This window comes from Anguilla rostrata, chromosome 18, assembly GCF_018555375.3.
Source record: "Anguilla rostrata isolate EN2019 chromosome 18, ASM1855537v3, whole genome shotgun sequence".
NCBI lineage: Eukaryota > Metazoa > Chordata > Actinopteri > Anguilliformes > Anguillidae > Anguilla > Anguilla rostrata.
Window position 1 is genome coordinate 23,356,959 of NC_057950.1, and position 27,417 is coordinate 23,384,375.

A 27,417-nucleotide genomic window follows, 5' to 3' on the forward strand; every position below is an offset into this window, starting at 1 on the left:
GCTCAGTGCAGGCTTGCCTTCTGCACACGCTCAGTGCAGGCTTGCCTTCTGCACATGCTCAGTGCAGGCTTGCCTTCTACACACACTCCATGGTGGCTTTCCTTCTGCACATGCTCAGTGCAGGTTCTCCTTCTGCACATGCTCAGTGCAGGCTTGCCTTCTGCACATGCTCAGTGCAGGCTTGTCTTCTGCACACGCTCAGTGAAGGCTTGCCTTCTGCACACGCTCAGTGCAGTGCAGGCTTACCTTCTGCACACGCTCAGTGCAGGCTTGCCTTCTGCACATGCTCAGTGCAGGCTTGTCTTCTGCACATGCTCAGTGCAGGCTTGCCTTCTGCACATGCTCAGTGCAGGCTTGTCCTCTGCACACGCTCAGTGCAGTGCTCTCTCCAGCACTTACCTTGTGCTGCTCGATGAGCACCCTCAGGGCTTCCTCGTCGTCGGGCAGGGCACCATGGAAACGCAGGCTCTGCTCGGCCTCAGCCAGCCATTCCAGCAGGATGTGCACGGTGGAGTGGAACTCCTCTGCCTGAGAGACAGGAAGTCAGAGGTCAGAGGTCAAACCGGCACTCAAGTACACAGGCAGGCACAAAAACCACCAGAGGTGACTCAGAGTGTGTATTTCAGTGGGAATGAGAGAGGCTTACTCAACCGCACTGCTACCGAATAACAGTGTAGCTGTTTATTACAGTATTTCACATTTACTGGGTGTTAGCTAATCTGTTGCTCTTATAAACAGATTTAATGCACTTATGCACTTTATTTTGTGAGTCACTTTGGAAAAGAGCAAATACTCTTTTTCCACAGTGTAATGTAATGGAGTGGGAGTGGGGTGTGACCCGGGCATGGCGTGGGTGTGGTCCGGGTGTGGCGCGGGCCTACCTGGCACAGGGCCTGCTCCAGCCGCGTCTGTTTGGAAACGGAGAGGGCGCACACCGTCTCCCAGCGCGTGCTCAGCTCCTGCATCTGAACTTTGACCCAGGAAGAGTCGTCGTGTCTGTTCTCGATCAGCTCCCGCGCCGAGCGCTTCAGTGCCTGCACGCTTCCTGTCCTCTTCCCCAACTCCTTCTGGAAGACCTGCCCCACAGGAGAACCCAAACACACTCACTTAGAGTCTGATAACCACATACACCTCACCACCAGAACCCGCACACAATCACTTAGAGTCTGATAACCACACACTATCACCTCACCACCGGAACCCACACACACTCACTTACTGTCTGTAACCACACACACCTCACCACCAGAACCCACACACACTCACTTACTGTCTGATAACCACACACACCTCACCACTAGAACCCACACACACTCACTTACTGTCTGAGAACCACATTGCTCCATTACTCTGTCATACCCACACACACTGCATTAGCCTCCAATACCCCCCCACACACACTACAGCACTCTCTGACACTGACACACATATGCTCCATTAGTGTCCAATTACCACCCCCCCCCCATTACTGTCTGGTAATAATCGGCCATACATTCCTCACGCTGATAACCACACATGACCTCCAGCAGTCTCACAGTGTAGTGTTACAGTAACCGTGGATACCATGCATGACACACTGCCCTGGAGTGAAGGCTTACTGAATAATAGCCATGAACACATGACCTGTCACACACCCCCACGGGGGGCATGTTTAAGACACTGCTCGTGTAACTGGAGGATCATGGGTGGGCACCACCGTTGGACACAGTCACTTATAACAGGAACTCACTGAATGGGAGACTACAGCAGTAAACATCCAGCTGTGGCTGTCAAAACAGTTAAAACATCACGCACTGCCACCATCATGTGGACTGCATAGGCTTCACCCATTTTCTTACAGAACTTACAGCTCTCAACAAGGCCCCATTCAGACACATAGAGCCTCACGTCTCTGACAACATGAGGTCATACTGTTTCTCAGCAACCCTAAATGCTCTATATAAGGACTGACAAAACTCTACTGACCGAGGGTCTATTTCTCTCCGATGACGCACAGATTCTGTCCCCGAGTCAGCGGGTCGTACATGACTCATTTCAAGACTGATTCAAACCAGCGCTTTTGACATTGAACAAACTCTTCAGTGCTTGACGGAGGTACTACTCAGTCAAGCACTTCAGGTACTGACATCACAACCCCCATGTTTAAAATTAAGCTCTTAAAGGGTATGAAAAAGAAGACCTTGGATGACTCAGTAGTGAGTGAGGTGTCTGAACCTTGAAGTACTTCTAAATTCTTTGTGGGCCACACATGGTGAGACTTCAAACAAGGTCCTGTTTGGCTGGATAAAGCTTGTTCTTGCAGCTGTTTCTATTAATAACCTGGATGACAACAACGACTTCATTGTTTTAATACATTGTAATTTTTCAAAAAGCAAAAAAAAAGAGGGAAATGTGCCAGAGGAGTCTAGAGCAATCGCAGCAGAGGTGGAAAGTCCAGGGGTCAGAAAGTAAAAGTCCTGCTATGTGTTTCTTTCACCCATGAACTCAGACAGCTGATTCTCCTAATTAGTTCTACCTCCTGGTTGAAGAATAGTGCTAATCAGCAAATCCAGGTGGTTGGAACAAAACACTGGGAAGGACTTTTACTTTCTGAACCTGGATTTTCCACCTTTGAATCGCAGGGCCTGGTAAATTGGGCAGGCACCTCCCAGGACGCCCATGGGTCCTACCTTGTGGCTGTCGATGAGGTTGAGCACCAGGTCGATGTCGCCGTGCACCGGCTGGTCGTCGGCCAGCTGGGGCTCCACCCGGTACAGCCAATCGATGAGGGCCTGGAGGGCGTCGCTGAACTGGCCCGAGAACAGCAGCGCCTCCTCCAGCTTGTTTTGCCTGGGGGGCGAAATCACGGGGCACAGGGTAAGGGCACACACTGAGGACTCAGCGCAATGCACGCTGGCAACAGATGGCAGGTCAAAGGTCACCGTTAGCAAGGCTTATAAACTCAACAGTAGCACCCACACATCCATCCAGGTATTTATTCCACACTGGTCATGTAAACCGGCCACTCATTCTCACTTACTCATTGACTCACTGATTCACTAACTCACCCACAGAGTCTCTCATCCAGGTGCTTAATCACTTTCTCATTCACTCACTCGTTGAATCCCTGACTCGCTCACCGATTCAGTAACTCACTAACGTATGCACTCACTGTCTAACACACGCACTTTGCTAACTTCTGGGCCCTCTGTAATTCCTACACTTACCACAAGAGGAACAAGAAGCCCAGAAAACACTGCCCACCGAACAGGGCACCCACTCACTCCCTTTTCCCAAAACCCTTCAAATCCCTGACGTTCGCTCCAGCCGCAGTCTGCAGAGCTCCGCCCTGCCCCGCCCCGCCCCCTCCGTGACCCCTGACCTCTGACCCCGTACCTCTCCACGGACTTGCCGCACACGGTGTCCCACTTGTCGCGCAGCTCGCTCAGCATGTCGTCCAGCCGCTGGTGGTCGTCCTCCAGGGAGGTCTTGTCCTTCAGGGCGCGGCCCGTGCGGCTGGTGGTGTCGTACACCGAGTGCTTGCTCCCCAGGGCTTTCTGGAACTCCTGCGTGCCCCCCACCCCGAAAACAGGCTGGATGAGTAACCGCAGGCAACAACTGCTCTCTGACCCCGCCCCCACCCTCCTCCCATCCAATATAAACACTACCTCCACCTGACCCTCATTTTTCAAACATGCATTCCATTTTTTGGGGTGTAAAAACTGGATATTTTTGCATTTAATGTCCACATCGTGTTTTTGTGAACAGCTGCTAATGTTTTGCATGTACACACATTTCCCAACAAAGGTCAACAACAAACCGATTCAACATCACACACTGCGCGATGAAAAGATGGATCGATATAAAAAGCAAGACCCAGAAAAACAAGACCCGCAAGTCGCGTTCAATAAACCGTTCAGCGTCAGAGATTGGCGAAGGTTTCACGCCTCGCAGGACCTGCGCCACAACGCTGTCCAGCTGGTGTGAACGCGCTCACTCGCTCACACCCCCGTTTCCACTATAAAAACCGCAGTTCTGAGGCTGACGTGTCATCGTAATGCAGGGGGAATGCGCGCATGTGTTCAGGATGATCCTGTGAAAAACGGGGCTTTGAGGGGCTTTGATCTCCGGAGACAATTAAGAGCCTCTCTGCGGCGGAACAGCTGTGCGGCCCGGAGACGGGGAGACGGCGACTGCGGCCGCGGTGGCGTTCGGCCGAGGCTCCGCCCCCCCCGTAACCGAACCCGGGTCACCGGCAAGCTCACCGGCTGCCCGGCGCCGTGCGTAATCCCTCTCTGACCCCCACCGCCGCCTCCGCACCCCCCCCGATAGGCGACTCATCGGCACACAACACCAGCCCTGTCCCGTCACCTCCGAACTTTGGAACGCATGAAAAACGGTTTGAAAGCGGTTGGTGCCCAATTGAGGGGTGGGGGGTGAGAAGGGGGGGGCGCGCCCTGAGTGTGTTTCTCTGGTAAATGCACCCGAGAGAGAGTGCCTATACACCAGGGGAGAGGGTGGGGGTGAGAAGGGGGGCGCCCTGAGTGTGTTTCTCTGGTAAAAGCACCCGAGAGAGAGTGCCTATACACTGGGGGAGAGGATGGGGGGTGGGGGGTGGGGATGGGGGGGCACCCTGAGCGTGTTTCTCTGGTAAACACACCCGAGAGAGAGTGCCTATACACTGGGGGAGAGGGTGGCGGGTGGGGGGTGGGGGGTGGGGGTGGGGATGGGGGCACCCTGAGCGTGTTTCTCTGGTAAACGCACCCGAGAGAGCGTGCCTCTACACTGGGGGGAGGGGTTAAATCCGCAAGCCCTTCATTTGCCAGGATTAAACGTATCCAAAATCAGGAACGGCAGAGTTCCATACTGTACATCCAGGGATTATGAAAGGATTAGCACAAGCCCTGCACTGGGGGGGGGGTCAGAGAACACAGAGCAGGATAACAATTTGGTACAGACCCCACCACACACAGTAAAGTGGGTAAAGACCAGAGAACACAGAGCAGGATAACGGTTTGGTACAGACCCCACCACACACAGGTGTGGGCGACATAGCTCAGGAGGTAAGGCCGATTGTCTGGAGGGTTGCCAGTTCAAACCCCGCCCCGGGCATGTCGAAGTGTCCTTGAGCAAGACACCTAACCCCTAACTGCTCTGGCGAATGAGAGGCATCAATTGTAAAGCGCTTTGGATAAAAGCGCTATATAAATGCAGTCCATTTACCATTACCATTTACACACAGTAAAGAAAGGAAAGGCCTCAGTCACATGACTAACAACCGACCTTTCAGCACTTCACACAGCACAGGAAAAGCCCCATCAGCTCGGCTGCGGTTTAGATAACAGCTGCGGCTCTGACACACGTCCGCTCCGTTAAAAGAGAGCGGAAGACTCCTCCTCCCACGCCCGCTCTTCCACCTCACCGTACTTTTATTCTGGTTTTTTTTGCCCCGTCTCTGCCGGGAAGTGAAGGGTGAACCGAGGTCGAGCTACCTTGTGCTGGGTCAGCTGCGCCTTGATCTTGTCCGGCTCGTTGGCGATCTCCAGCTCCGAGTCCAGGGCCCTCTCCGACTCCTCCAGCCACTCGCTCAACTTGCTCCAGGTTTCGTTGAACTTGGAGAGAGAGAGAAAAAAAAAGAGAGGAGACAAAAGGCTTATTATTTATTTTCCTTTTTTTGAAGAACTTTAATTTCACTTGTTCGTCTCGAGGAGGAAGATTGATTCGTTCGGTGCTTTCCTGTGAACGTCTTGTGGAGAACGCCAGGAAATGGAGCGCAGTGGTGCTCAACCTGGAACTAATAAAGCTCAGATGTGTCTGTGATGTATTATTAAAAACACTGAACGCTTTCGTTGCGTGCACACACACACACACTTACACACACACAGTGAGTGAGAGAGTGAGTGAGCAAAGGATATACATTCTGGGGTCTGATTACCAGTACCCAAACATGCCTTAAATGCACTCTAAAGCTGATTGGTCAGTGGGATCAGGTGATGCTCTTGGGGGGGGCGGGGCCTCACCTGCTTGGCGCGCTTGCGGGCGTCGTCCAGGACGCGGCCCCTCTCCACCGACCGCTGCACCACCTTCTCCCAGCGGCTCTGCACGCTGATCAGCAGGTTCTTGATCAGCACCACGTCCTGCTTCTGGCTGAAGTACTTCAGGTGCGTCCCCGTCTTGTCCAGCTCCATCACCTGCTCGCGGTGCGAGTTCACCTCCGTCACGAACACCTGCGGACAGACAGAGACGCACGCGGGTGAGGAGGGGGAAGGACCCAGGGCTGCCCCCACCCTGGGAGCTGATTGAGCGTTTGGCCCTGTCTGTATCTGGACATACACCCTCTGCGTTATACGGTAAAGTTTACTGAGGCACCAGGTGTGCCATCTGTAAAATAAATAAACAGAAGAAGAGAAGAGCGTCCCATGTCTGGTTCGTCCTGTTTCAGGCAGTGTACATCACCTCTATCAGTGTCTCCAGAGCATACATCATACTACTACTTAATGCCTCTACTTAACACTACGTACTAGTTAGCACACACGTACACACGCATGCACAAACACACCATACACAGATGCACACACATACACACACAGCGCTCACACACACACACACACACACACACACCTTGTGCTCGTCGATCTGGAACATGACGGTCTCCAGTATGAGAGAGGCGGGGGAGGCCATGGTGAGGGTCTGCTCAGCCTGGGTCAGCCAGTTGATGAAGTCCTGCAGGGAGTTGTGGAACTCGGTGGCCAGGGTCAGGGCCTCCTCCATTTTCACCTGCACCAAACACACAGAGGTCAGAGGTCAGAGGTCACAGACACACCCATCCCACCGTACTCCATAAACAGCTCCTTCCATCATCCCAGGATCATCTGTCGCCATGGCTACCGTCCAAACAGAGGAAGTCTACTTGTCCGGAACAATGGATTCTTAATGAAGGGAAAATTATGCTTAACCAATGACACACAGAGCCCATAGAAATGCACTAATTAAATAATTAGCCGTTCATGCAATCTAATAAGAAAAAAAAACACAGGGCTCCCTTAACAGAGTTTCAGCCAGATGAAAGGAGGTTGTAGTGTGAAACAACGCAGCTGTACTACATAAAATACTTTTATTTACTTATTTCTTTTCTAACTGTGGCACCCAAAGTGGTCTGAACATGCTCTGAATCTCACCCAATTTTGGAATGTATAATTATCAGCAACCACAGCTGTGTCCATGCGCTAACAGCACTGCCAATTCGAGGGAGTGCAGACACCTGCGGTTCCCCTCCTAAAACGTGGTGCACCAGCTGCTTCTTTTCACACCTCAGACTACGGATGAGCTTGCACAAAGCGGAGTCAGAGGACTCCAGTCATTATGAGGCTTTGACCAGCAGGGGTCACTAGAGAGCGATGAAACGCAGACCCCTAACCCACTGAACCCTCCCACACCCTGGGAGAGGCAACTGACGATTGCACTTTGCTCCATGGAACTACCGGCCACAGGTACCACTGGGAAGATCTGGATCCGGTGCCTTAACCGAATGAGACACCCAGCAGCCTAACTTATAAGCAGAATAACTTATAAATCAGAAGACTGTCTCATCCTACTTTATGTAATATGGCCTCAAGTGATGGTTTCAATGCCATACCGCTACGGGTACCTTGCATATGTGTTAACATGCACGGTCTGTTAAATCCAGCACACTTATCACTGTGTCCATGCGCCTTAGGCATATGGAATATTTTTTTTCACCTGCCCCCGCCGCACCCCATCATCATACTCCATCCTGTGGGATGTTCCCTCACAGGTCAGAAACCTCACATTTACGCGCTGACTCACAAATTCTGCTCGCTCAGCAGAATCAGGCGCCTGGTACACACATCAACTTCACACCACATCCTGGACGCTGCCCCCACCCACGCACACCCCCCCACCCCCACCTCCTCCGCCCACTAGCTCTCATAGTTCATTAATCACAGAGCTTCAGAAAAGACCCGCACGTTGGGCAGGCGTGGTTAAGCCTCACTTCTTCCACTGAAGACAGAAGCCTGAGATGAGCTCGGTAAGTCTTACTGTTGACCGCATCGACCCCCTGGGGCCTGAGTCTGCAGCAGAAATCACGTCACACCGCGTGCGTAACATCCGTACTGCTCACCCCTAAACCACTCACCAGCCTCTCAGATACCTTCACCTACAGAACATACTGCTCACCCCTAAACCACTCACCAGCCTCTCAGATACCTTCACCTACAGAACATACTGCTCACCCCTAAACCACTCACCAGCCTCTCAGATACCTTCACCTACAGAACATACTGCTCACCCCTAAACCACTCACCAGCCTCTCAGATACCTTCACCTACAGAACATACTGCTCACCCCTAAACCACTCACCAGCCTCTCAGACACCTTCACCTACAGAACATACTGCTCACCCCTAAACCACTCACCAGCCTCTCAGATACCTTCACCTACAGAACATACTGCTTCGACCGCCAAACCACTCACCAGCCTCTCAGATACCTTCACCTACAGAACATACTTCTCACCCCTAAACCACTCACCAGCCTCTCAGATACCTTCACCTACAGAACATACTGCTCACCCCTAAACCACACGCCTGTACAGTCCTACTGCTCACCTGTCCCCCTATACAGCCCTACTGCTCACCTGTCCCTCTATCACATACCTGTACAGCCCCACTGCTCACCTGTCCCTCTATCACACACCTGTACAGTCCTACTGCTCACCTGTCCCTCTATACAGACCTACTGCTCACCTGTCCCTCTATCACACACCTGTACAGTCCCATCGCTCACCTTTCTCTCCTCCAGCTTGGCTTGCACGCTCTCCCACTTCTCCTGCAGGTTTCGGAGGTCCTGCTCGGTGTTGGCGTCCTGACCCCCGTGAACGACGGCCAGGAGTTTCTGGCCCCGCCCCATCAAGTCCTGGTACAGCTCCTCCTTGGCCTGGAACACACTGCATAACTCCTACAGAGAGAGAGAGGAGAACACAGTCACACACCCCAGCCTGAACACTAAACACACTGCACAGCTCCTACACAGAGAGAGAGGGGAACACAGTCACACACACCAGCCTGAACACTAAACACACTGCACAGCTCCTACAGAGAGAGAGGAGAACACAGTCACACACACCAGCCTGAACACTAAACACACTGCACAGCTCCGACAGAGAGAGAGAGGGGAACACAGTCACACACACCAGCCTGAACACTAAACACACTGCACACCTCCGACAGAGAGAGAGAGGGGAACACAGTCACACACCCCTGCCTGAACACTAAACACTGCAACAGTGTGCTACAGCGATTAGGAGAGTTTTCAGGTTCAAATCCCAGGAGAGGCACAGCCTCGAGGCAAGGTGCTTGATCTGAACCACTCAAGTGAATATCCAGCTGGCAGCTGTACACAGGAATACCACGTTCAGTGAGGAACACTGTGCCAGCTGGACACTGCTCCCTCGTAAAAGGAGAACGCACGCTGGCTTACGTAAGAGCGGAGTGTGAACTTCACATTCCTGCTCTCACTGTTTAATGAGTGATAAAAGAGCCACACCTGCTCTCAGATCATCACAACAGGCATTACAGGGCGGCAGTGTGCATAATGGGTAAGGAACTGGTCTTGTGAAATAAAGGTTGCAGGTTTGATTCCCAGGTAGGACACTGCCGTTGCACCCTTGAGCAAGGTACTTAACCTGCATTGCCTCAGTATATATCCAGCTGTAAATAGATGCAATGTAAATGTTATGTAAAAAAAATCATAATAATTGTAAGTCGCTCTGGATAAGAGCGTCTAGTATATGCCTCTAATGTGATGTGATGTAATACATTATGACACTTTATTATTAAGTTTTGCTAGCTGACCTTTTTGCACCAATGCAAATATTCATAACGGGCATGCTGTAGATGGTTAAGTTTCCTCAAATTGCCTGTAGATCGTATAATAATATGCATACAGTGTGTGTGGCTCGACACACAGCTACACAGTCCTTGTGGGGGGATATGTCTTAGACCACTTGCCCATGACAGCATTACTGCTAAATGTTCCATGTGTGGGGGTGAGTATGTTTGCGTAGATTAATCATGTGCATAAAAGCAATGGAGGAAAAGGTACCTCAGGCTATATTACATCATGCACATTAGCATGACCTGGCAGTACCATCTGATCTCATTCACTATCCCTGATAAGTTTGTTTTGCATGTAGTTTGATGAAATCATAATTATTGTGAAAACAATTATTAATCATTTATCCAATTGTCTTTCACATTTGGTCTGCCACATCTGTGGTTGTTAAAAATTAGCTTTTACCATCTAATTTTAATGTAAGATGCCCTGGGGGAATCACATACACACAGACACACACCTACACACACCAGGACTGCAATATCACGCAGTTACATCTCGAGTTATGAAAAGCATTATGTCACACCAAAAACTTCATTATTTCTGTATCATTAATACCTGTCCTTCCCTAATGCACAGTACAGTAATTGCCATTCCTTTGGGGAGGCATTAACTGTGCCTGAGGTCACTATCCCACTCTGGTACGGTGGGGGTGGTGGGGAGGCGTGGGTGGGGGTGGGAGTGGTGAGGGTTGGGTTGGGGAGGGGTCTTACAATGCTTCATACATTGTGCAGTGAATAGCTCACGTTTGTGAGCATTTGTTTCGGTGGCTTTTTCGTTTTTGTTTGCAACGTAATTTACTTTTCACACTTCTTCGAGCAAAAGAAAACAAACAACAGCAAAGAACAAAAAAAGAGAAAGAGGCGCAGGGTGCTCCTCCCTGGCGCTGGCGAAGCAGTCGGCTGTGAGCGAGTCTTTCGTGCCCGTAAATACCCTGGCGCTGGCGAAGCAGCCGCCTGTAAGCGGGTATGTCGTGCCGGTGAAGACGTACCAGATGGGCGCTGAGCTGCTCCCGGGCCGTCTCCGGTAAGCCCCCCACCGCCTTCGACGCCAGCAGCTGCCGCTCCGTGTCTTTCAGCCACTGCTGCATGTCCTCGATCTCGCCGTGGAAACCTTGGGCCTGTGACACAGGGGGAGACAATGATGCCTGTGTCGCCGAGGAGACGCTGCTGCCTGAATCACACCCGCAAGGCATGGAGACAATATGCCAGGACTCTGAGGGTTTGAGCCAATCAGATTTCGGGGCTCAAAGCCATTCACACCCCCAGACTCTTTAATATTTAGGGTATTCCAAAGGGCATCTCCACAGCATTCATAGTCTAAACAATAGCGTCTAGGGCCAGACCGAGCAATCTACACATACCATACACAATCACTCCAAACAGGCCTGCGCTTTGCTAAGCATGTCTAATCCTCACCCCTCCATTAGATTGCACATTAAAGCAACCATTTTAAGCGTGACGCATTAACCTTTTCACATTTTAATATGAGTAGACTCCGTCTCTATAAATGCATCTGAGAAAAAAATGTGACAAGTGAAAATAATACTTATATAAACACTGCCACAAGACCCTACTATTATTTTTTTACACAACTTTCTGAATAAATACTACTGTCATTTTTCTAGTTGAAGGTAAATGCTCTATATTACTTTCAAAAGCTTTTGAAGAACATTCCATTTTTGTCCATAAAACTAGAGGTAATAAAAACCTATTTCTCTTCTGATAAAGAGCCTTTTAAAATTCCAGAAAGAAAAAAATAATTTACAAGCATAATTTTCATTCCTCACATCCCTCTAAAGGAAAAATGAAAGCCCTTAGTGTCAGGGTTCTGAAAAAGAACATGAAACCACGGCGATTCCAGGCGAGGGGGGGGCGGGTTCTGCTGGCCACACCCCCTTTGTGATTTCGAAATCCCACCCCCCCAGGGGTAAGGGTGTAGTAAATCACAGTTCAGTTGGGGGAGATCTGGCAGCCTACGACAAGCAGAGACTGGAGATTGGCCGCGGGGGATTGTGGAAAGACGCACCTGGAGCAGGGCGCTGTCCAGATGCTGCCTCCTGAGTTTGGTCTTCTCCAGAATGTTCTGCCAGCGCTGGTTGAGGTTCTCCAGCTTGCCCTGCAGGCTGCTGGCCTCCTCGCCCGCGCTGGACTCCATCAGGTCACTGCCCGCCTTGTTCACTGCCTCCACCGTGCTCTTATGGGCCAGCACATCGTTCTGCAGCACCTGGAGACCCACATAAAAACACCATCTCCCATCAGGCACTCTGCTCCCATAACAATATTCACACAGAATCATCCCCCCAAAAACACCATCTCCCATCAGGCACCTTGCAGCCACCAAAATATTCACACAGCATTATTCTCCCAAAAACACCATCTCCCATCATGCACTCTGCTCCCACCACAATATTTACACAGCGTCATCCCCCCAAAAACACCATCTCCCATCAGGTACTCTGCTCCCACCACAATACTCACACAGCATTATCCCCCTGCTACATCATCCCTTTCCCTACCAAAATAATGTCCGGCATCATGTAAGGTAACAAACTTTTTATATCTTACAAGATTCTAGTTGCAATGCCCATTCACTCAGCTAATGACCTACAAACAAACTAATTCTCATTTCCAAATGTACACTGACACTGGCAGGTCCACGCTGAAAAACACACTCATACACACACACACACACTCATACACACACACACACACACACACACACACACACACACACGCACACACACACACACGCACACACACCATTAATCAAGGGGTAACTGATGAATGGAGATAAGTCTAACCCCTTTAGAGGTCTGCACACCCACACAGACCCTGATTAACTGTGTGAAATGGGACCCTCGGGGGGAAGTGGCTTGCTCTCCCCTCCGTCACCGTCCCTGCTGGCCTGTGAGGCAATATGCCGGATGTTTCTGGATGCATAGTTCTGCAAGGTCTCCCAGGAAACAACCGCCACAGGAGCCGGACCGAGCAGACCTGTGTCCGTTAGCCGTTAGCGTCAGTGTGGTTTTTAAAGGGTGTGAACTAGGGCGGGGCTTCGCCCTACGGACTGAAACACCACAGCAAGGAGGCCAGGCCATCTTTCCGACGGCCTGCACTGTTTATCGCCCGCTGTTGATCTTGGCCAATCAGAGGGGCCGGCACTCCACGGAATGTTCTGGCAAGCCTTATACTCCCGATTTGTTGGCAAAAATAGAACCTTTAATGGGTTTGTAATAAGTATTTATTCCTCTGGCATGACGGCCAGCAATTTATGACTTTCATTCAGATGCTGGATTGAAGCGCTCCGTTCTATTTTAAAACGAATTTCGGAGGAAAACAAACAGGGACAATATTTTCCATGCCTTGCGAACGCACAGAACAGACACACGGGTAATTGCTGACATCACTCCCTTCCTACGGTCCTTGTGGCTATAATAGTGTTATGTCCTTGTCCATGAAGAGAGACAAAACCCTCCCTGTCAATACCGTAAAGGCTTCGATTTCTCAAAGGCCGCTGTCATAAAAGCGGAGGCTGAATACCAGGAAACATTATCTGCTCCTTCAAAGAAAACAATCTAAACCGAGTCGATGGGAATCAATTCAGAGGAACCTAAAAGACGAGAGCGTACGAGAGAGGTCCTTGTACTTTATAACCGTGTGTGACTGTGAAATCGCAGTCAGCTGTAAACGGCTTCACAGTTAAACCCGCTGTGACAGACAGACGGACGGACAGGCTGACTGACAGACAGACAGACAGACAGACAGACAGACAGTCAGGGAGACAGACAGACAGACAGACAGACAGACGGTCGGACGGACGGACGGACGGACGGACAGACGTACGTGGTGTTTGGCCAGCTCGATCTCGATGGCCTTGGGGTCGCCGCCAGCCTTGCGCTGTTCGTTGAGCAGCTCCTCGGTGTGGGTCAGCCAGGTGAGCAGCTCGTCCAGGGCGTGCTGGAACTGCCCCAGAGCCAGCAGAGCGCCCTCTAGCTTGTGCTGTGGGAATTACAACCAACAAAACACACCACTGAGACACAAGACATTTCCCGTTCCATTTTTCCTCAAGCTAAGCTGGCGCAAAGAAAGTATTCAGCAGGATTTATGGTCACACTGAGCTGGGTGATGTACCGCGACAATAATTATCGAATGCAGTAACGATCGTCACCACCGTGTGGTGTACTGCCTTTATTTTCGTCAAACAACCACGCTTCAGAAACTGCACAAATTGCTCTCGGAAAACAATATCACTGCTGTTGTCTATTGGGTGACCATAAGACAGCAGGAAAGCCTCGTAGCTTCCAAGTGATTGATGAAAACGCATCACATGATCACATGGAAGGAGTACAACTTTGCTGCTGATTGGCTGTCTTAACAACACCAAACAGATTACAGTGGTCATGATTTCTTTCTCCAGAAGCATTTCACACGGCCTCTTTAGTTTGGTTGTTTACTAACTGCTTCAGGTATAATTAAAAACAAAAATATGAAAAGAAAGGTAATACACCATATGGTGGCAAAGACCATTATTGCATCCGATAATTATCATTGAGGAATTTCGCCCAGCCCTTATCACACTTATAGTAAATATTTTTTTTAATTTTAATGAGACATTAAAATAAAAAAATCAACTTTGTTACAAAAACAAAGGACTCAAGATAAACAAAACTGAGTCAAGATCCTCAACCGCGGAAACGAAAACATACCCTTTCATATCAGTACATAGGCAGACACAGCCGACTCGTATCTTCAGGTCACACCCCGAGAGCTGACTCACCTGTCTGTTGATGGTCTTCTCGTCCAGGTTGTCCCAGAGCATCTTCAATTCGGAGAGGGGCTCCTGGATGGCGCTCCTGTCCGCTTCCTCCACCGCCTTCTTCAGGAGCAGCCCTCCCTGGTGGTTGAGTCGCTCCATCTCAATCTGCAGCTGGTAGGCCTCGCCCTTAAACTCCTGAGAAAAGGGGCGTGGAGGGAGAGGTCAGGCACATGACAACAGCACCCCTGCCTCAACCTACCCACAGATTTCCTAGGAAGGTATAACTGCTTAAAACTTTCTCTAATTTATACCCATGACAAGAACAGAATGCAAGAACATTTCAGAAGGCAGAAACAGGTTATCTGCCGGTTGTCATTTTAGCGGTAAGATGTTGTTACTGCAGGAGCCGCACTGTTTTGTCTAGGGCTGTTCTTCTGCTCTAGCCAGTACACCATGTACACTGGTGATCTGCACTGACAGACCATGGCACAGATAACTGAATGAAAGGGGAAAAACATAATGAAAACCCAGCTGCTATTCAACGTAAACACAATGGCAAACATAATATACCATAGTTTGCTTTCGACATTTAAATGCCCAGCTACTGATACTGACTAGAGCTGAAGAACAGCCCCGATGTTTACACTGTGCTTTTGTTATTTTCTAAACTCTTATTTTCTAGGTGGCGAAGGGAGTGTTTCATTTCACAGCAGCTATCCCGGGGAACTCGTTCAGAAACGAGATACCTTGAGCTCTTCGATTTGCTGTTTGACGGTCTCCAGGTCGGTGCCCACGGGTGACATGGAGTCCAGCTTGCTCTCGACGATGTCCAGCCAGTCGAACATGCCCTGCGGGAGAGGAGCGAGGGTTAAGAGCAGAGCTAGAAACAAAATGGCGGTAACCCTGGGGTCCGCCAGACAAAACCGCCAGGGTCCTTAGTTTTCCACCTCCATTTCTCTCCGTAAAAATGCCACCACTCCTGCAACTCCCCACAGCGAGAGGGTGGGGGGGTGGGGGGTGGGGGGGGGGTGTGGCCTTTAACCGCACGCCGTTTAAAGACCCGGTTCGCTGAACCCGTTCAGGGGCCATAAAACACCACGCGGGTCGCGAGGACGGAGTAACGGCCTTTTCATCAAAGGATCCTTTAACTCGCTCCATTGAGGCCTCGAACGGCACACAATAGGCTAAATTACTAGCTGGTTTTACACACTCCTTCAGCTTCTGAACAAACCCACAAATTAGCAGCCGTCGCAGTGAACAATCATGCAGCGTTGCTCTACGCTCTTCCCGCAAGTGGAGGTCTGTCTACGAATTGTAAGCAAACAGCACGTGGAAAAACACCCCAGAAGAAGCACAACAAATGTTTAAATATTGCAAAATGTGGCTACAAGACATTTCTCCATTACTCAGCATAACCAGCTGATCTCCTTCAGGGTAGATGTCACCTGCAAACTGGAAAGCGGCTCTTGATTCTACTGCACCCTCGTTTCTTTAGTCTCCTCGGTGAACGGTGAACAGAAAGCTTTCAATGGCTCTGTGGTCTTGACCCACATTCAGCTAACATTACCAATCACTGAATGAACTCCATTACCCATGAGGCTCTGCTCCTCAGGCGTGAACAGCCTGTTTTGAGGAGGGCTCGCTAGGGGTCAGACACTTCACTACAGCCTGATTTACAACACCACCCCAATCTCACCCCCCTCACCCCCAGCCACTTTAATCACAGAACTACAAAGGACAGCGGCAATTCCCTGGATAAATATTAATCAGACCGCCCGTAATGAAATGGCTGTGGAGCTCAAAGCACAGACAAAGGAACGAACACTGGGGTGAGGATGAGTTCATCTGTCTGCCATTGGAACACTGATGAAGTCGGTGAGGTCTTCCATTAAAATTATCATAACAGGACCAATAAGAAAGTCAAAAAGCACATAGCTTAAAAATGTAATCTTACACACGGTGAACACAGTTCTTAATAAACAGTATATATTCTGAACACCACTTCTGCCTTTGATGTCAATATAAAAATAAGAATACCAACAGAACAACATGTTTGCATGGAGGCGATACTGCACCAGCAACAGGTACAGTTACACTCTGAAGCTGTGTGTGTGCATCCAGGTGAGCAGTGTGTGTGTGTGTGTGTGTGTTCCTCCAGGTGAGCAGTACCTGAAGCCCATCCTGGAACTGCACGGCGGTCTGCATGGCCTCCTCCAGCCGGTCCACCCGCTCCTTCCAGGTCTTATCCAGAGTCTCCCAGGCCGAGTTCACCTGCACGGACAGGCGCAGTCACTCAAAACGCTCCCACACACATCTGACTTCTAACCTATGCAATGTGTGTGTTAAAAGCACTGTGTGTTTGTGTGGTGTGTATGGTGCGTGTGTGTGTGTGTGTGTGTATCTCTGTTTCATGTTACATGTATCATACAAGACCTTCTAATATTATTCCAAAATTAATTAAACAACAGAAAGTAATATATCGGACAGGCTCATGGTAAAAATGCTCTGTGTGTTGCTAGGCTGGATACAGTTGGCGTGTCCATGCAGCTTATTGGTCCATCAGTGGCATTACCTCATCGATACTCTTCTTGATCACGGGTTTGTCAGGCTCCCCACAGGAGGCCATAAGCTCCGCCCCCAGGTTCTGAACCACGTCAAGCTCGTATTGGAGCCCGTCAATCTCCTCCTTAAAATTCTGAGGGGGTGATTTCGGGGGTACAGGGATGGGGGGGACAGGGCGACAGGTAAGCATCCTCTAATCAAATCAAATCAAGAGACCAGTCTTCACAGCTTTTTTCCTTAAAATGGGATAAATAAAACTACTGAATTACTCCCATTTAAAACATGCTCTTGTTCACAGCAACTAACTTCTAATTTTTATAACATGAAGACACTATTAATCCAGAGCAACTTAACAGTTGACATCTGTTTACACACAATCCATTTATATAACTGGATATTTACTGACACAGTTAAGTTTAAGGACCTTGCTCAAGGGTATAATGGCAGTATTCCAGCTGAGAATCTAACCTACAACTATGCAGTTGCAAGCCCAGTTTCCTAGCCATTACGCTACACTGCCATTCTAAATAAAGCACATAAGTGCATTCTGAACAAATGGTTAGGTTTGATTTATTAAGTCAACAAAAGAAACTGTAACAACAGAGAAGAATATTTCAACAGCCTGAAATGGTGCAAGAGCTGGAATCAGCTACATTGTTAACACAGTCAACTATCCAGAAAAAAATATTCAACTACTGAAATTGAAATTTGAAAATAAACAGAACTTTGGTCTGACAGGAAGAGACACCTCTGTTTTCCTATCACTACAGTTTCTGGTGAGAAACCATAGACGGTTCATTTAGGGTAGGACCTGCGACCACTGACCTCCACGGTCTCCTGCTGCTGTTTGACCACAGAGGGGTCCACCCCCGGCCCCTCCATCTCCCTCAGGAGGTCCTGGGTGTCCTTGATGGTGACCATGAGAGCGCCGTGGTCGCACCAGAACTTCTCGGCCAGGTCCATCACGTCCAGCAGCTTGGCCTCCCTCTCCTCCAGCAGAGCCTGGATGTCGCTCCACAGGAACACCATGAGGTCCAGCTTGTCCTGGACCGCTGGGCGAAACAACGAGAGATTAAGATTAATGGACATCCACTCCAAACAGTCTACCTGAGACCAGAATCATCATTAGATGGCACTTTATAGGCATGTGGCTACTTCTTATACAGATAGGATGAAAACAGTAAAGAAATATATTTTAAAAGGAAAGAAAAATATTAAATCGATTTCAGTAAACAAAAGGTTTGGGTTCAAATCTCTAGCAAGAAAAGAATTCTCTCAGTAATGTGCAGGTACACACGGATATGAGTAACAGGAAGAGGGTTTTGGGTAAGTACAGGTACACAAGGATAGGGGTAACAGGAAGTGGGCTGTGGGAAATACAGGTACACCAGGATATGGGTAACAGGAAGTGGGCTGTGGGTAAATACAGGTACACAGGAAATTGGTAACAGGAAGAGGCTGTACGTAAATACAGGCCCACAGGATATGGGTAACAGGAAGTGGGCTGTGGGAAATACAGGCACACAGGATACGTGTAACAGGAAGTGGGCTGTGAGTAAATACAGGCCCACAGGATACGGGTAACAGGAAGTGGGCTGTGGGAAATACAGGCCCACAGGATACGGGTAACAGGAAGCAGGTGAGGCGCTCCACCTTTGGCTGATATGTCCTTGTCGGCCCCCTCGGAGCGAGCGATCATCTCCTGGCCGCGCTGCTTCAGCGTCTCGTAGCTCGGCTGCAGCTTCTCCAGGTCCACGGACACACCCTTGTTCTCCGAGACCTGCTCGCGGATCTTCTCCACCTCCACGCTGATGGAGGGCGGCTGGCGCAGACGCTCCACCATGCGCTCCAGGGACTCCAGCATGGGGTCGATCTTATCGTGGAACTGCGGGGGAACGCAGAGCCAAGCGCAGAGAGGCGCAGGAGAAAGGCACTCAATACAGGAGCCTGGCTGCGTAATGCACAACAACTGCTTGTATGCACACGCACTCTCTCTCTCACACACACACACCACACAAATGCATACACGCACTCACACACACACACACACACACACATACACCACACAAACGCGTACACAGGCACACGCAAGGTGGGTTGGTGTTTGTACAAGCACACACACCAACAAACGTGTGTCTGTTGGTGTAAACAAATGTGCACACACCAGCGAAGGAGACATAACTAGGTCATCCAATAGCCAACTGACAAAAACTTAATAATATTTTTAAAAATTATAATGATAACCTCAGGCAAGTTCAGACTAAACTTGTCCTAGAGCAAGCAGCAGCACAATGAACAGAGCGGGACATCATGCTATCCATGGCAGGGGAATCCCAGAGAGAGCCCGATCCTGCTACGGTTTCCCCTTATCTGTGAGCTAATGGAAATCCCAAAATGCCTCATCAGAGGTCACGTCCCACCAGGCGAAGCTTATGTTACCAGCACTCCGCAGTTAGAACACGTGTCCCGTTTGAAAATGGGCACGTTTATCTTCCCTTTCCAAAGGATGGATGTGAACAATGTTCCCTTTCATGATCAGACCACATCAGATCAGATAACTCAGTCAGCAAGTCTCTGTCTGTTCATTCCAGTCGCTAGTTTTGGAGTTTGTCAGATGTGCTATAGATCATCACCATTCCCATTACTGAAAAAAGTTTTACTATGCTGCAGTCTTTTTGGACCATCAACACCAGTGACTGCACTCATTTATGAACGCTGTTTCTAAAGCCAAACTGGCCATTACAGAGCAAGCCCAATGTTAGTAAAACGCAGCTGAAGGGCCACTACTCAGAGATATAAGAACAGGAATATGATGACTGTGATGTCACCTTAGTCACAGAAAACAGGAACTCCACCAATCATTGACTACATTGTTAAGAACCAGTAGAACAGCAGTGACAGTGACTGGTGTATACTTTCTGGTTCCTGGTCTGGTAAAGTTCAACAGGGATCATGGAAGTATAGCCAGAAAGTATCCACCAATCACAATCAGCTTTGTTCTTTTGGTTTTCACCAACAGACTCTCTGATTGGTGGAGCTCCTCTCAGTTTTTTATGTAAGGAGCCAGCTCTCTGTTTCATTATTCCTGTCAGAACTGCATCAGCGTCTCAGAGGTCGCCTGGTCATCATGTCAGGTTATAAACCAAACACAACGTGAGAAACCAACGCAGAAAGTAAAAGAAGGATAGCTGAGAGCGTAAAAGGACCAGAGCGAAAGGGACTTGGGGGAAGGCGGCGGACTTGGCGGCTCACCTGGGTGGACTTGGAGAGGGCCTCGTCCAGCGTGGCGGCCCTCTGCTTGACGTCGGCCTTCAGCTGGGCGTAGAGCTGGTCGGCGCTGGTGTACTTCTCCAGCACGGCCTGCCCCTCCTGCGGGCTCAGCTCCAGCAGCTGGGGGCCCGTCTTGTTCATCTTGTCGATGTGGGGCTTGTGCTCGGCTATCAGCTCCCGCATTTGCTGTGTGGGGAGGGGGGATGACATCATCGTCACTGAACGTGCAATTTACTGCACCCTAAGTGCGCCCTTATTCTTTAAAAAAAAATAAAAAATAGTGTTCCAGCTGTAAGGCGGCAGTGTAGTACAATGGGTAAGGAACTGGGCTTGTAACCTAAAAGTTGCAGGTTGCAGGTACGATTCCCGGATAGGACGCTGCCGTTGTACCCTTGAGCAAGGTACTTAGCCTGCTTGTTGTGTAAGTCGCTACATATGTCTGTAATGTAATGTAATGCAATGTAGTTTTAAGCCCAGGTTGTTAAATCTTCTGCACACCAGGGTTCTGGTACTGTGCCAAAAGCTTTGCCTGAGCTGCTTCAGTAAGAATCCAGCTGTATGAGCAGAAAATTAAGCAAACAAGCCTGAAGTAATGAGAGGGGTTATGAATGTAAGGGCGTTAAAAACAGCGGTGGATAGGCAGAGATTGCTCAAAGACCCAGGGGAACCTCAAAAGACCCAAGGGAACCTCAAAGAACCAGGGGAACCTCAAAAGACCCAAGGGAACCTCAAAGAACCAGGGGAACCTCAAAGAACCAGGGGAACCTCAAAGACCCGGGGGAACCTCAAAGACCCGGGGGACTTGGCGGAAGCTCACCCGCAGCTCCTCCTGCTGCTGCCTCAGCGCGTCGTACTCGATGGCGGGCGGCGGAAGCTGGCCGAATCCGGAGCGGGTCTCCTGGAGCCAGGGCCACAGCTCCTCGTACGTCTCCCAGAACTGGGCGGCCAGCGACTGAGCGCGCTCCAGCTGCAGGCAGCGCTCCGAGTTCAGCTGGCTCACCGCGCCGTACTTCTCCAGGAGCGCCCCGATCTTCGCCTGGTCGCCCCGGAAACGAGAGAAAAGAGCTTCAGAAGACCACGCCACTCCAGTGGGACAAAGGCTTTCGCCTTGTTCTGGAAAAACATAGGCCATCACCTGGCTCTAGTTCTTTTTAAACATTGGCAGGAAGTCTTTTTTCTTCACAAAATCAGGCAAGTTCAGCAATGACTACAACTAACTCACCAAACTGAGTTTGAAAACTGAAAAATGTAACACTTGCATTTACTTGTAAGTCAAAGTTGGGGACACATTTTGATAAAATACAGGCCAAGGGCTCACATAACACACATTTCCTAACATGACTGAGTACTTTCAATGTAATTAACGAATGAAACACACATGTATTCAGTACTGATTGCATGCACACAACGCACTCAACTAATGTTACACATAGTTCCTGATCTTACTGAGTGCTTACTGCACACACGCTGTATCATGAAGCACTGTAATGCGTTTCCTAATCTAATCTAGGACTGGCCACATGCAGGCAGAGAAAATAAGTGACATAATGGGGTTTTAAAATGTCTTCTCTTTACCTGTAAGGCTTGTTTTTCCTCCTCGTCTTTGCTCTTCACGATGGCCTCGCCCGTCCTCACAATGTCGTCCACGGTGTCCTTGTGTCTGAGGATGTCCATGGAGAAGACCTGGCGGGGGGAGAAGAACATGACGTTATCGGCCGGGGGCGATGGGGGGGGTGGGGGGGGGGCAGAGGTTTTTGGGGGGCTGAGGGTCGGGACGCTGACCTTCTGAGCCTGGAGCTGGGCCACGGTCTCGTTCTGCTCCAGCCGGATCGGCCCCAGAGCCGCCATCTTCCTCTCCGCCTCCGCCAGCCAGGCCAGCTCCGCGTCGGCCGCCTGCTCGAACTGCACACGCAGGCGACGAGGGGTTAGGCACCCTCATAACACACGCACGCACACAACCTTCCGCACACCACACGCGGGCAGTGGGCGGTTACAGACCCTCATTACACGATAATGTGCGTTGAACGCACGCACACAACAACCTTTCACACACCACACGCGGGCAGTGGGCGGTTAGGCACCCTCATTACACAGGGACACGCGTCGAACGCACGCACACAACCACTTTATACACGTCTATATCCCCACTGCACCCTCAGCAAACACACACATGCACGTCAGTCTTTCACAGTAGAAAACTTAATTTCATATTTTCTTATAGTTCAAAATATGGAAATTGAAAAAAATAGAAAAAAATAACTGAAACACAACACTGCCCAAAGAAGAGGAAGCATCAATAGTGAATTCCACCACGTTCACATGATTATTGCACTGGTATAGAGAGGAGCATCCCAGACAACAGTATCCCTCCTGTCCTCTGTGTTTTAGAACTACAGGCTTCACCACTGCGTAGGCCGCTGCTTGCACTTTATAACCAGGCAATAATCCAATGCAAATTAACTGGGACCCCATTTACCCCTTTCCCCCACTCCCCCGCCCCCCCTGCCCGGTGTCTGCCAGCACGGGGGCTCCCGTGGGACCCGGGGCTGGGGAGGGGCGGGACTCCGCGCCCCGAACGCAGACGGGATTAACAGCATAAAAGCACCAATCACCCAGAACACCAGACTGCATTCCGCTCAAGAGAAGCCTCTTTGTTACACACAGTGGCGTCGGGGTGGGGTGTTGGGGGTGGGGGGGGGGGGTGGGGGGCCAGCAGGGGGTAAGGGGGCTTTTGTGTCTCTGTTTGTTTGTTTACCCAGATACCGCGGCCCCAGCAGAGAGGGGGGGTGGGAAATGGGGGGAGGGGGCTGCTGGCAGGCGGTGCTGTGCCCCCGTACGGTACCTGTTGCGATTTCAGGATGGCGGCGTCGATCTGGGTGACGTGCTGGGCCACGGTGTCTGCGGCCATCTTGTAGCGCTCGTTGTCCTCGCTCACCAGCTTGTCCAGGCCCTCGCGGACCCGCCAGGGCACCAGCTCCAGCAGGCCGCTGCTCACCTCGTTCAGCCCGTCCACCTGCGCCCGCCGCTCCCGCACCTCCTTCAGGAGCTCCTGTGGGGGAGGAGAGGGGAGGGCAAATCAGGACGCGCGGTGCACCTCTCCACCCAATCAGACCTCGACCGCCTACGCCATTCAGGTGCTCTCCAAGCTCAGGATACAATTGACTAAACATGGCTAATCTGCAACAAGTTATTTCTCCCAAAGTGTGGGGCTCATAGCACAGAAAATCCGAGAAAAGTTACATTAATGCTGAAAGGAATTGCCATCGGAACTGCGAAGCACTGGGCAAGTTTGCACGTGAACTAATAACTGTCATTTGGAATGCTTCGTAGCTTCCTCTGAGTCAGTTCCGGATCAGATTAGCAGCAATACAATAACAAAAGCTTTGCTACCTTCTGTCCTGTTACTGCGTCAGTCTGTGTGCTCTGAGCAGATGAAGTGCCAGCACTAAAGCCGCAGTTCTATCTCCCTTAACTGTAACTGAGCCTCAAGACTCAAGTGTGACATCTGTGACATCACGAACACCCCACCAGTAAATCCCATAATCCTTTGCTGATTCCTATTAGCTCCAATTGCTTGTTTCTACACCACCAGTGCTGCTGATTTAGAAAAGAAAACTTCACAAAATAAATTCTCAGATGTTCCAGTCTTTTCTGCTGTGGAGCAGAAAACTGCATGCTGGCTTTGGTACTGAGTCAAGCTAAAGGAATGGGGAGCTTTAGCTTTAGAGTTAGCTACCGAGGGGCTAAAGTCTGCTGGGTATAGTGTGCTTTCAAAGAGCTGAATCCCTATTTTCACTCTCTCTTGCAAAGCTGTCCAGGACACACAGAACATGATGTTGATTATTGCACTATTGTGTCCATCTATTATTGTACTACTGTATTATTTCTGCTTCTTGTTTACTTGTATTGTATTGTTGCAAAGCATTGTTTTTTGCTGCAATGAAAGCATTTCTGTATACTATCCATATATCTATCCATCATCTCCTCCATCTCCTCCATCCATCTGATCCATTCATCTATCTATCCATCTTTCAGCTTCTCCATCCATCTCATCTATCCATCCATCCATCCATCATATCCTCCATCTCCACCATCCATCCATCCATCTCATCCATCTCCTCCATCTCCTCCATCCATCTCATCCATTCATCCATCTATCCATCTTTCAGCTTCTCCATCCATCTCATCTATCCATCCATCCATCCATCATATCCTCCATCTCCATCATCTTCTCCATCTCCTCCATCCATCTCCTCCATCCATCCATCCATCTCCTCCATCTCCTCCATCCATCCATTCATCATCTCCTCCACCCATCCATCCATCTCCATCTTGCCCATCTCCTCACACACAGACCCGGTGGGGCGTACCTTCTGCCTCTCCTGCATCTGGGCCAGCTGCTCTCCCACAGGAGCCTGTGCCTGGTAGGCCTCCAGCTGGGCCTCCACCCCGTCCAGCCACTGGTTCAGGTCCTCGTGGGTGCTCTGGAGCCGGCTGGCCAGGGACAGGGCCTTCTCCAGGGTGGCGGACACCTTGGCGCTCATGGAGGTGATCTCTGCATACCTGGATTTAATTCCATCCAGCTTCCCTTGGATCACCACCACCTCGTCACCTGCAACATCACGGAGATCAGAGTTATTACCCCAGTCTCTCATGGAGATGCAGTCATAACCACAATCTGTCAAAGCGTATATTGCTTTATTGCCTGTTTATATCAGTGGTGTAAAACTAAATTCCATAGGGGCCACAGTGTCCGCAGATTTTTGTGGTTTCCTTTCAACCGGCTGCCAATTAAGTCCTTCAGAACAAGGTATGTGGATTCTTCAGTCAATCAATGACTTAAATGAACCACTAGGGCTGTGAACACCCCAGCAGACACTGCAGCCCTCCAGGACTCCAGGACTGGAGTTGGACACCAGTGGTTTATACAGTGGGATGTCCACTGTAGCAGTACAGCATGCTCTCTCTCACCTGTAGTTTGCTTGAGCAGCTCCATGCCGTTGAAGACGGCCTGGTCCACATTCTGCCGCTTGAGCTCAATGTCCTCATGAAGAGCCTACAGGACAGAGAGAGAGACAGACACACACACAAGCACGTGACCCACCGCGACCAGTCAGAGCGAGAGGCGGAGCAAGTAGGCGACGCGCGCACACACAGAAGCGCGTAAATGAAGAGCACACGAGGGGAGTGGGGAGGCGGAGGGAAAATGGCCGACGGTACCAGCTGCTCGGCCCGCTGCTTCTCCAGCACGTCGGTCCGGTAGTCGTGCACGGACGCCTCGGCCAGCCGGGCCCGCGCCTCGCTCAGCCAGGTCATGAGCGCCACCTCGTCCTCGCCGAAGAGCCGCGCGTTGGCGCGCGCCTGCCTCAGCATCTCCGCCCGCCGCCGGCTGCGGTCCTGGAGCTCCGCGTAGCCCGCCTGCAAGGCGTCCAGCCGCGCCCGCACCAGCTCCCTGTCGTCCGCCGAGCTCAGGCAGCCCAGGGCCTGGCCCAGGCTCACGGCCCGCTGCAGGTCCTTACCGCGACCCGCCACCTCGGCCTCCAGGGACTAACCGCCAGGGGAGCGAGTCGCAAACGAAAACAACGACGACAAACACAAAATGGACGAACAAACAAACAAACGAAAAAGGAACAGAAAACCACGGCAAATGAGGAACACAAGACGAAAAAGGAAAAATCATAATAACACGGGTAACTAAAAAAACTGAAATGATAAACACGGGGTAACTAAAAAGATAAACACGTCACAATAAAATGGCAAATAAATTTGAAAAAACCAAATGAGTGACACGCATGGATGTGGAAGAGCTATGAACTGTGATGGAAACAGGGCTTTGAGAAGGTACATTCTGCTGGAATGGTAACCATAACAGCATAAAGGGTCTTTGCTGTGGCTACCTTGTGCTGGGAGATCTGCTCCTCCAGCTTCTTGGTCTGGGTGCCGATGGGCTCGGCGTGGGCCAGCCGCTTCTCGGTGGCGCTCAGCCAATCAGACAGGGGCTCCAGGGTCTCATGGAACTGCTGCGCCACGCCCAGGGTGCTCTCCAGCTGCTTGTGTCTGCAGCGCCACCAACAGGAAGAAACAACTCATGAGATACTAATACTGCTGCTGCTACTGCTACTACTGCTGCTGCAGCTACTGGTACTGCTAATACTGCTAATACTGCTACTGCAACTGCTACTACTACTGCTACTAATTATTATTCATTTTCACAATTGTCTTCACTCTTTGTTACTTCAACATAATGACATATGTGATTGAAATACAGATTCAAAACTGTAAATGTGGTTATGCATGAATAGACAAACCCGCATTGGGCAATAACACTTCTACTGCCCCCTGCTGGAACGGTCAGATCAAACACCCCTCCCTAGGGTCATATCATGTCACCCTATATCCTCACATGCCCTTCTCTACCTAACCCTCCGTCATCATATCTGTCCTCCTCCATCTTAAGCTGCTTCCTCTCCTCATCCCTACCCTCGGAGTCGCTGGCCTGTCTGAACGCTCCACACCTGAGCCCTCTCTCTCTCTCTCTCTCTCTCTCTCTCTCTAATCCCACGCCCGGGCACCTGTATGGGGACGGCTCAGTGTAACAGGATTACCCCCCCCCCGGGCCTCTCCTGTGCTTGTGTCAGTTACAGCACGGCAGGGGAAAATACCAGTTTAGCGACAAGCAGAGCAACTGCAGCTACTCGACCGCAGAAGTGTCTATTGTCAGCACTTAAAAGCAATAAATCCCTAAAGCAGCCCTGCTCTTTGTTTATTGTCTTAGACACCACATCCCACTTTTTCTTCTGTTTCATCTCTCAGATTCCCAAGCTCTCTGCCTGGGAAAATATCCTGACTGATAAAAATGTAGGCCAAGTGGAGGTTGAACCCGGCAATCACACTCACAGAAGATTTAACACACAACATTAAATGCTGTGGATAA

The 27,417-nt window shown here is 50.3% G+C and overlaps 1 protein-coding gene across 30 annotated transcripts in view; it reads right to left on the bottom strand.

Moving 5' to 3' along the window:
* The window catches only part of dst (dystonin), a 207,711-nt gene that overhangs the window by 16,579 nt on the left and 163,715 nt on the right, over nucleotides 1-27,417 (bottom strand). For 27 of the 30 annotated variants that reach the window (XM_064317864.1, XM_064317863.1, XM_064317859.1 and 24 more), the window contains 26 exons: nucleotides 26,381-26,540; nucleotides 25,704-26,030; nucleotides 25,455-25,539; nucleotides 24,854-25,095; nucleotides 23,326-23,532; nucleotides 22,266-22,385; nucleotides 22,059-22,166; nucleotides 21,301-21,519; nucleotides 20,466-20,669; nucleotides 18,867-19,098; nucleotides 18,039-18,265; nucleotides 17,224-17,346; nucleotides 16,821-16,922; nucleotides 15,398-15,499; nucleotides 14,673-14,846; nucleotides 13,739-13,894; nucleotides 11,922-12,119; nucleotides 10,885-11,013; nucleotides 8,787-8,957; nucleotides 6,601-6,756; nucleotides 6,000-6,206; nucleotides 5,472-5,591; nucleotides 3,376-3,545; nucleotides 2,670-2,829; nucleotides 882-1,076; nucleotides 400-528 (listed from right to left, as the gene is read on the bottom strand). In XM_064317864.1, coding sequence (XP_064173934.1) covers nucleotides 400-528; nucleotides 882-1,076; nucleotides 2,670-2,829; nucleotides 3,376-3,545; nucleotides 5,472-5,591; nucleotides 6,000-6,206; nucleotides 6,601-6,756; nucleotides 8,787-8,957; nucleotides 10,885-11,013; nucleotides 11,922-12,119; nucleotides 13,739-13,894; nucleotides 14,673-14,846; nucleotides 15,398-15,499; nucleotides 16,821-16,922; nucleotides 17,224-17,346; nucleotides 18,039-18,265; nucleotides 18,867-19,098; nucleotides 20,466-20,669; nucleotides 21,301-21,519; nucleotides 22,059-22,166; nucleotides 22,266-22,385; nucleotides 23,326-23,532; nucleotides 24,854-25,095; nucleotides 25,455-25,539; nucleotides 25,704-26,030; nucleotides 26,381-26,540 — 4,423 coding nt within the window. The remainder of the gene's footprint in view (nucleotides 1-399; nucleotides 529-881; nucleotides 1,077-2,669; nucleotides 2,830-3,375; nucleotides 3,546-5,471; nucleotides 5,592-5,999; nucleotides 6,207-6,600; nucleotides 6,757-8,786; nucleotides 8,958-10,884; nucleotides 11,014-11,921; nucleotides 12,120-13,738; nucleotides 13,895-14,672; nucleotides 14,847-15,397; nucleotides 15,500-16,820; nucleotides 16,923-17,223; nucleotides 17,347-18,038; nucleotides 18,266-18,866; nucleotides 19,099-20,465; nucleotides 20,670-21,300; nucleotides 21,520-22,058; nucleotides 22,167-22,265; nucleotides 22,386-23,325; nucleotides 23,533-24,853; nucleotides 25,096-25,454; nucleotides 25,540-25,703; nucleotides 26,031-26,380; nucleotides 26,541-27,417) is intronic. The other 3 variants (XM_064317870.1, XM_064317867.1, XM_064317885.1) reach the window with 1 other exon arrangement.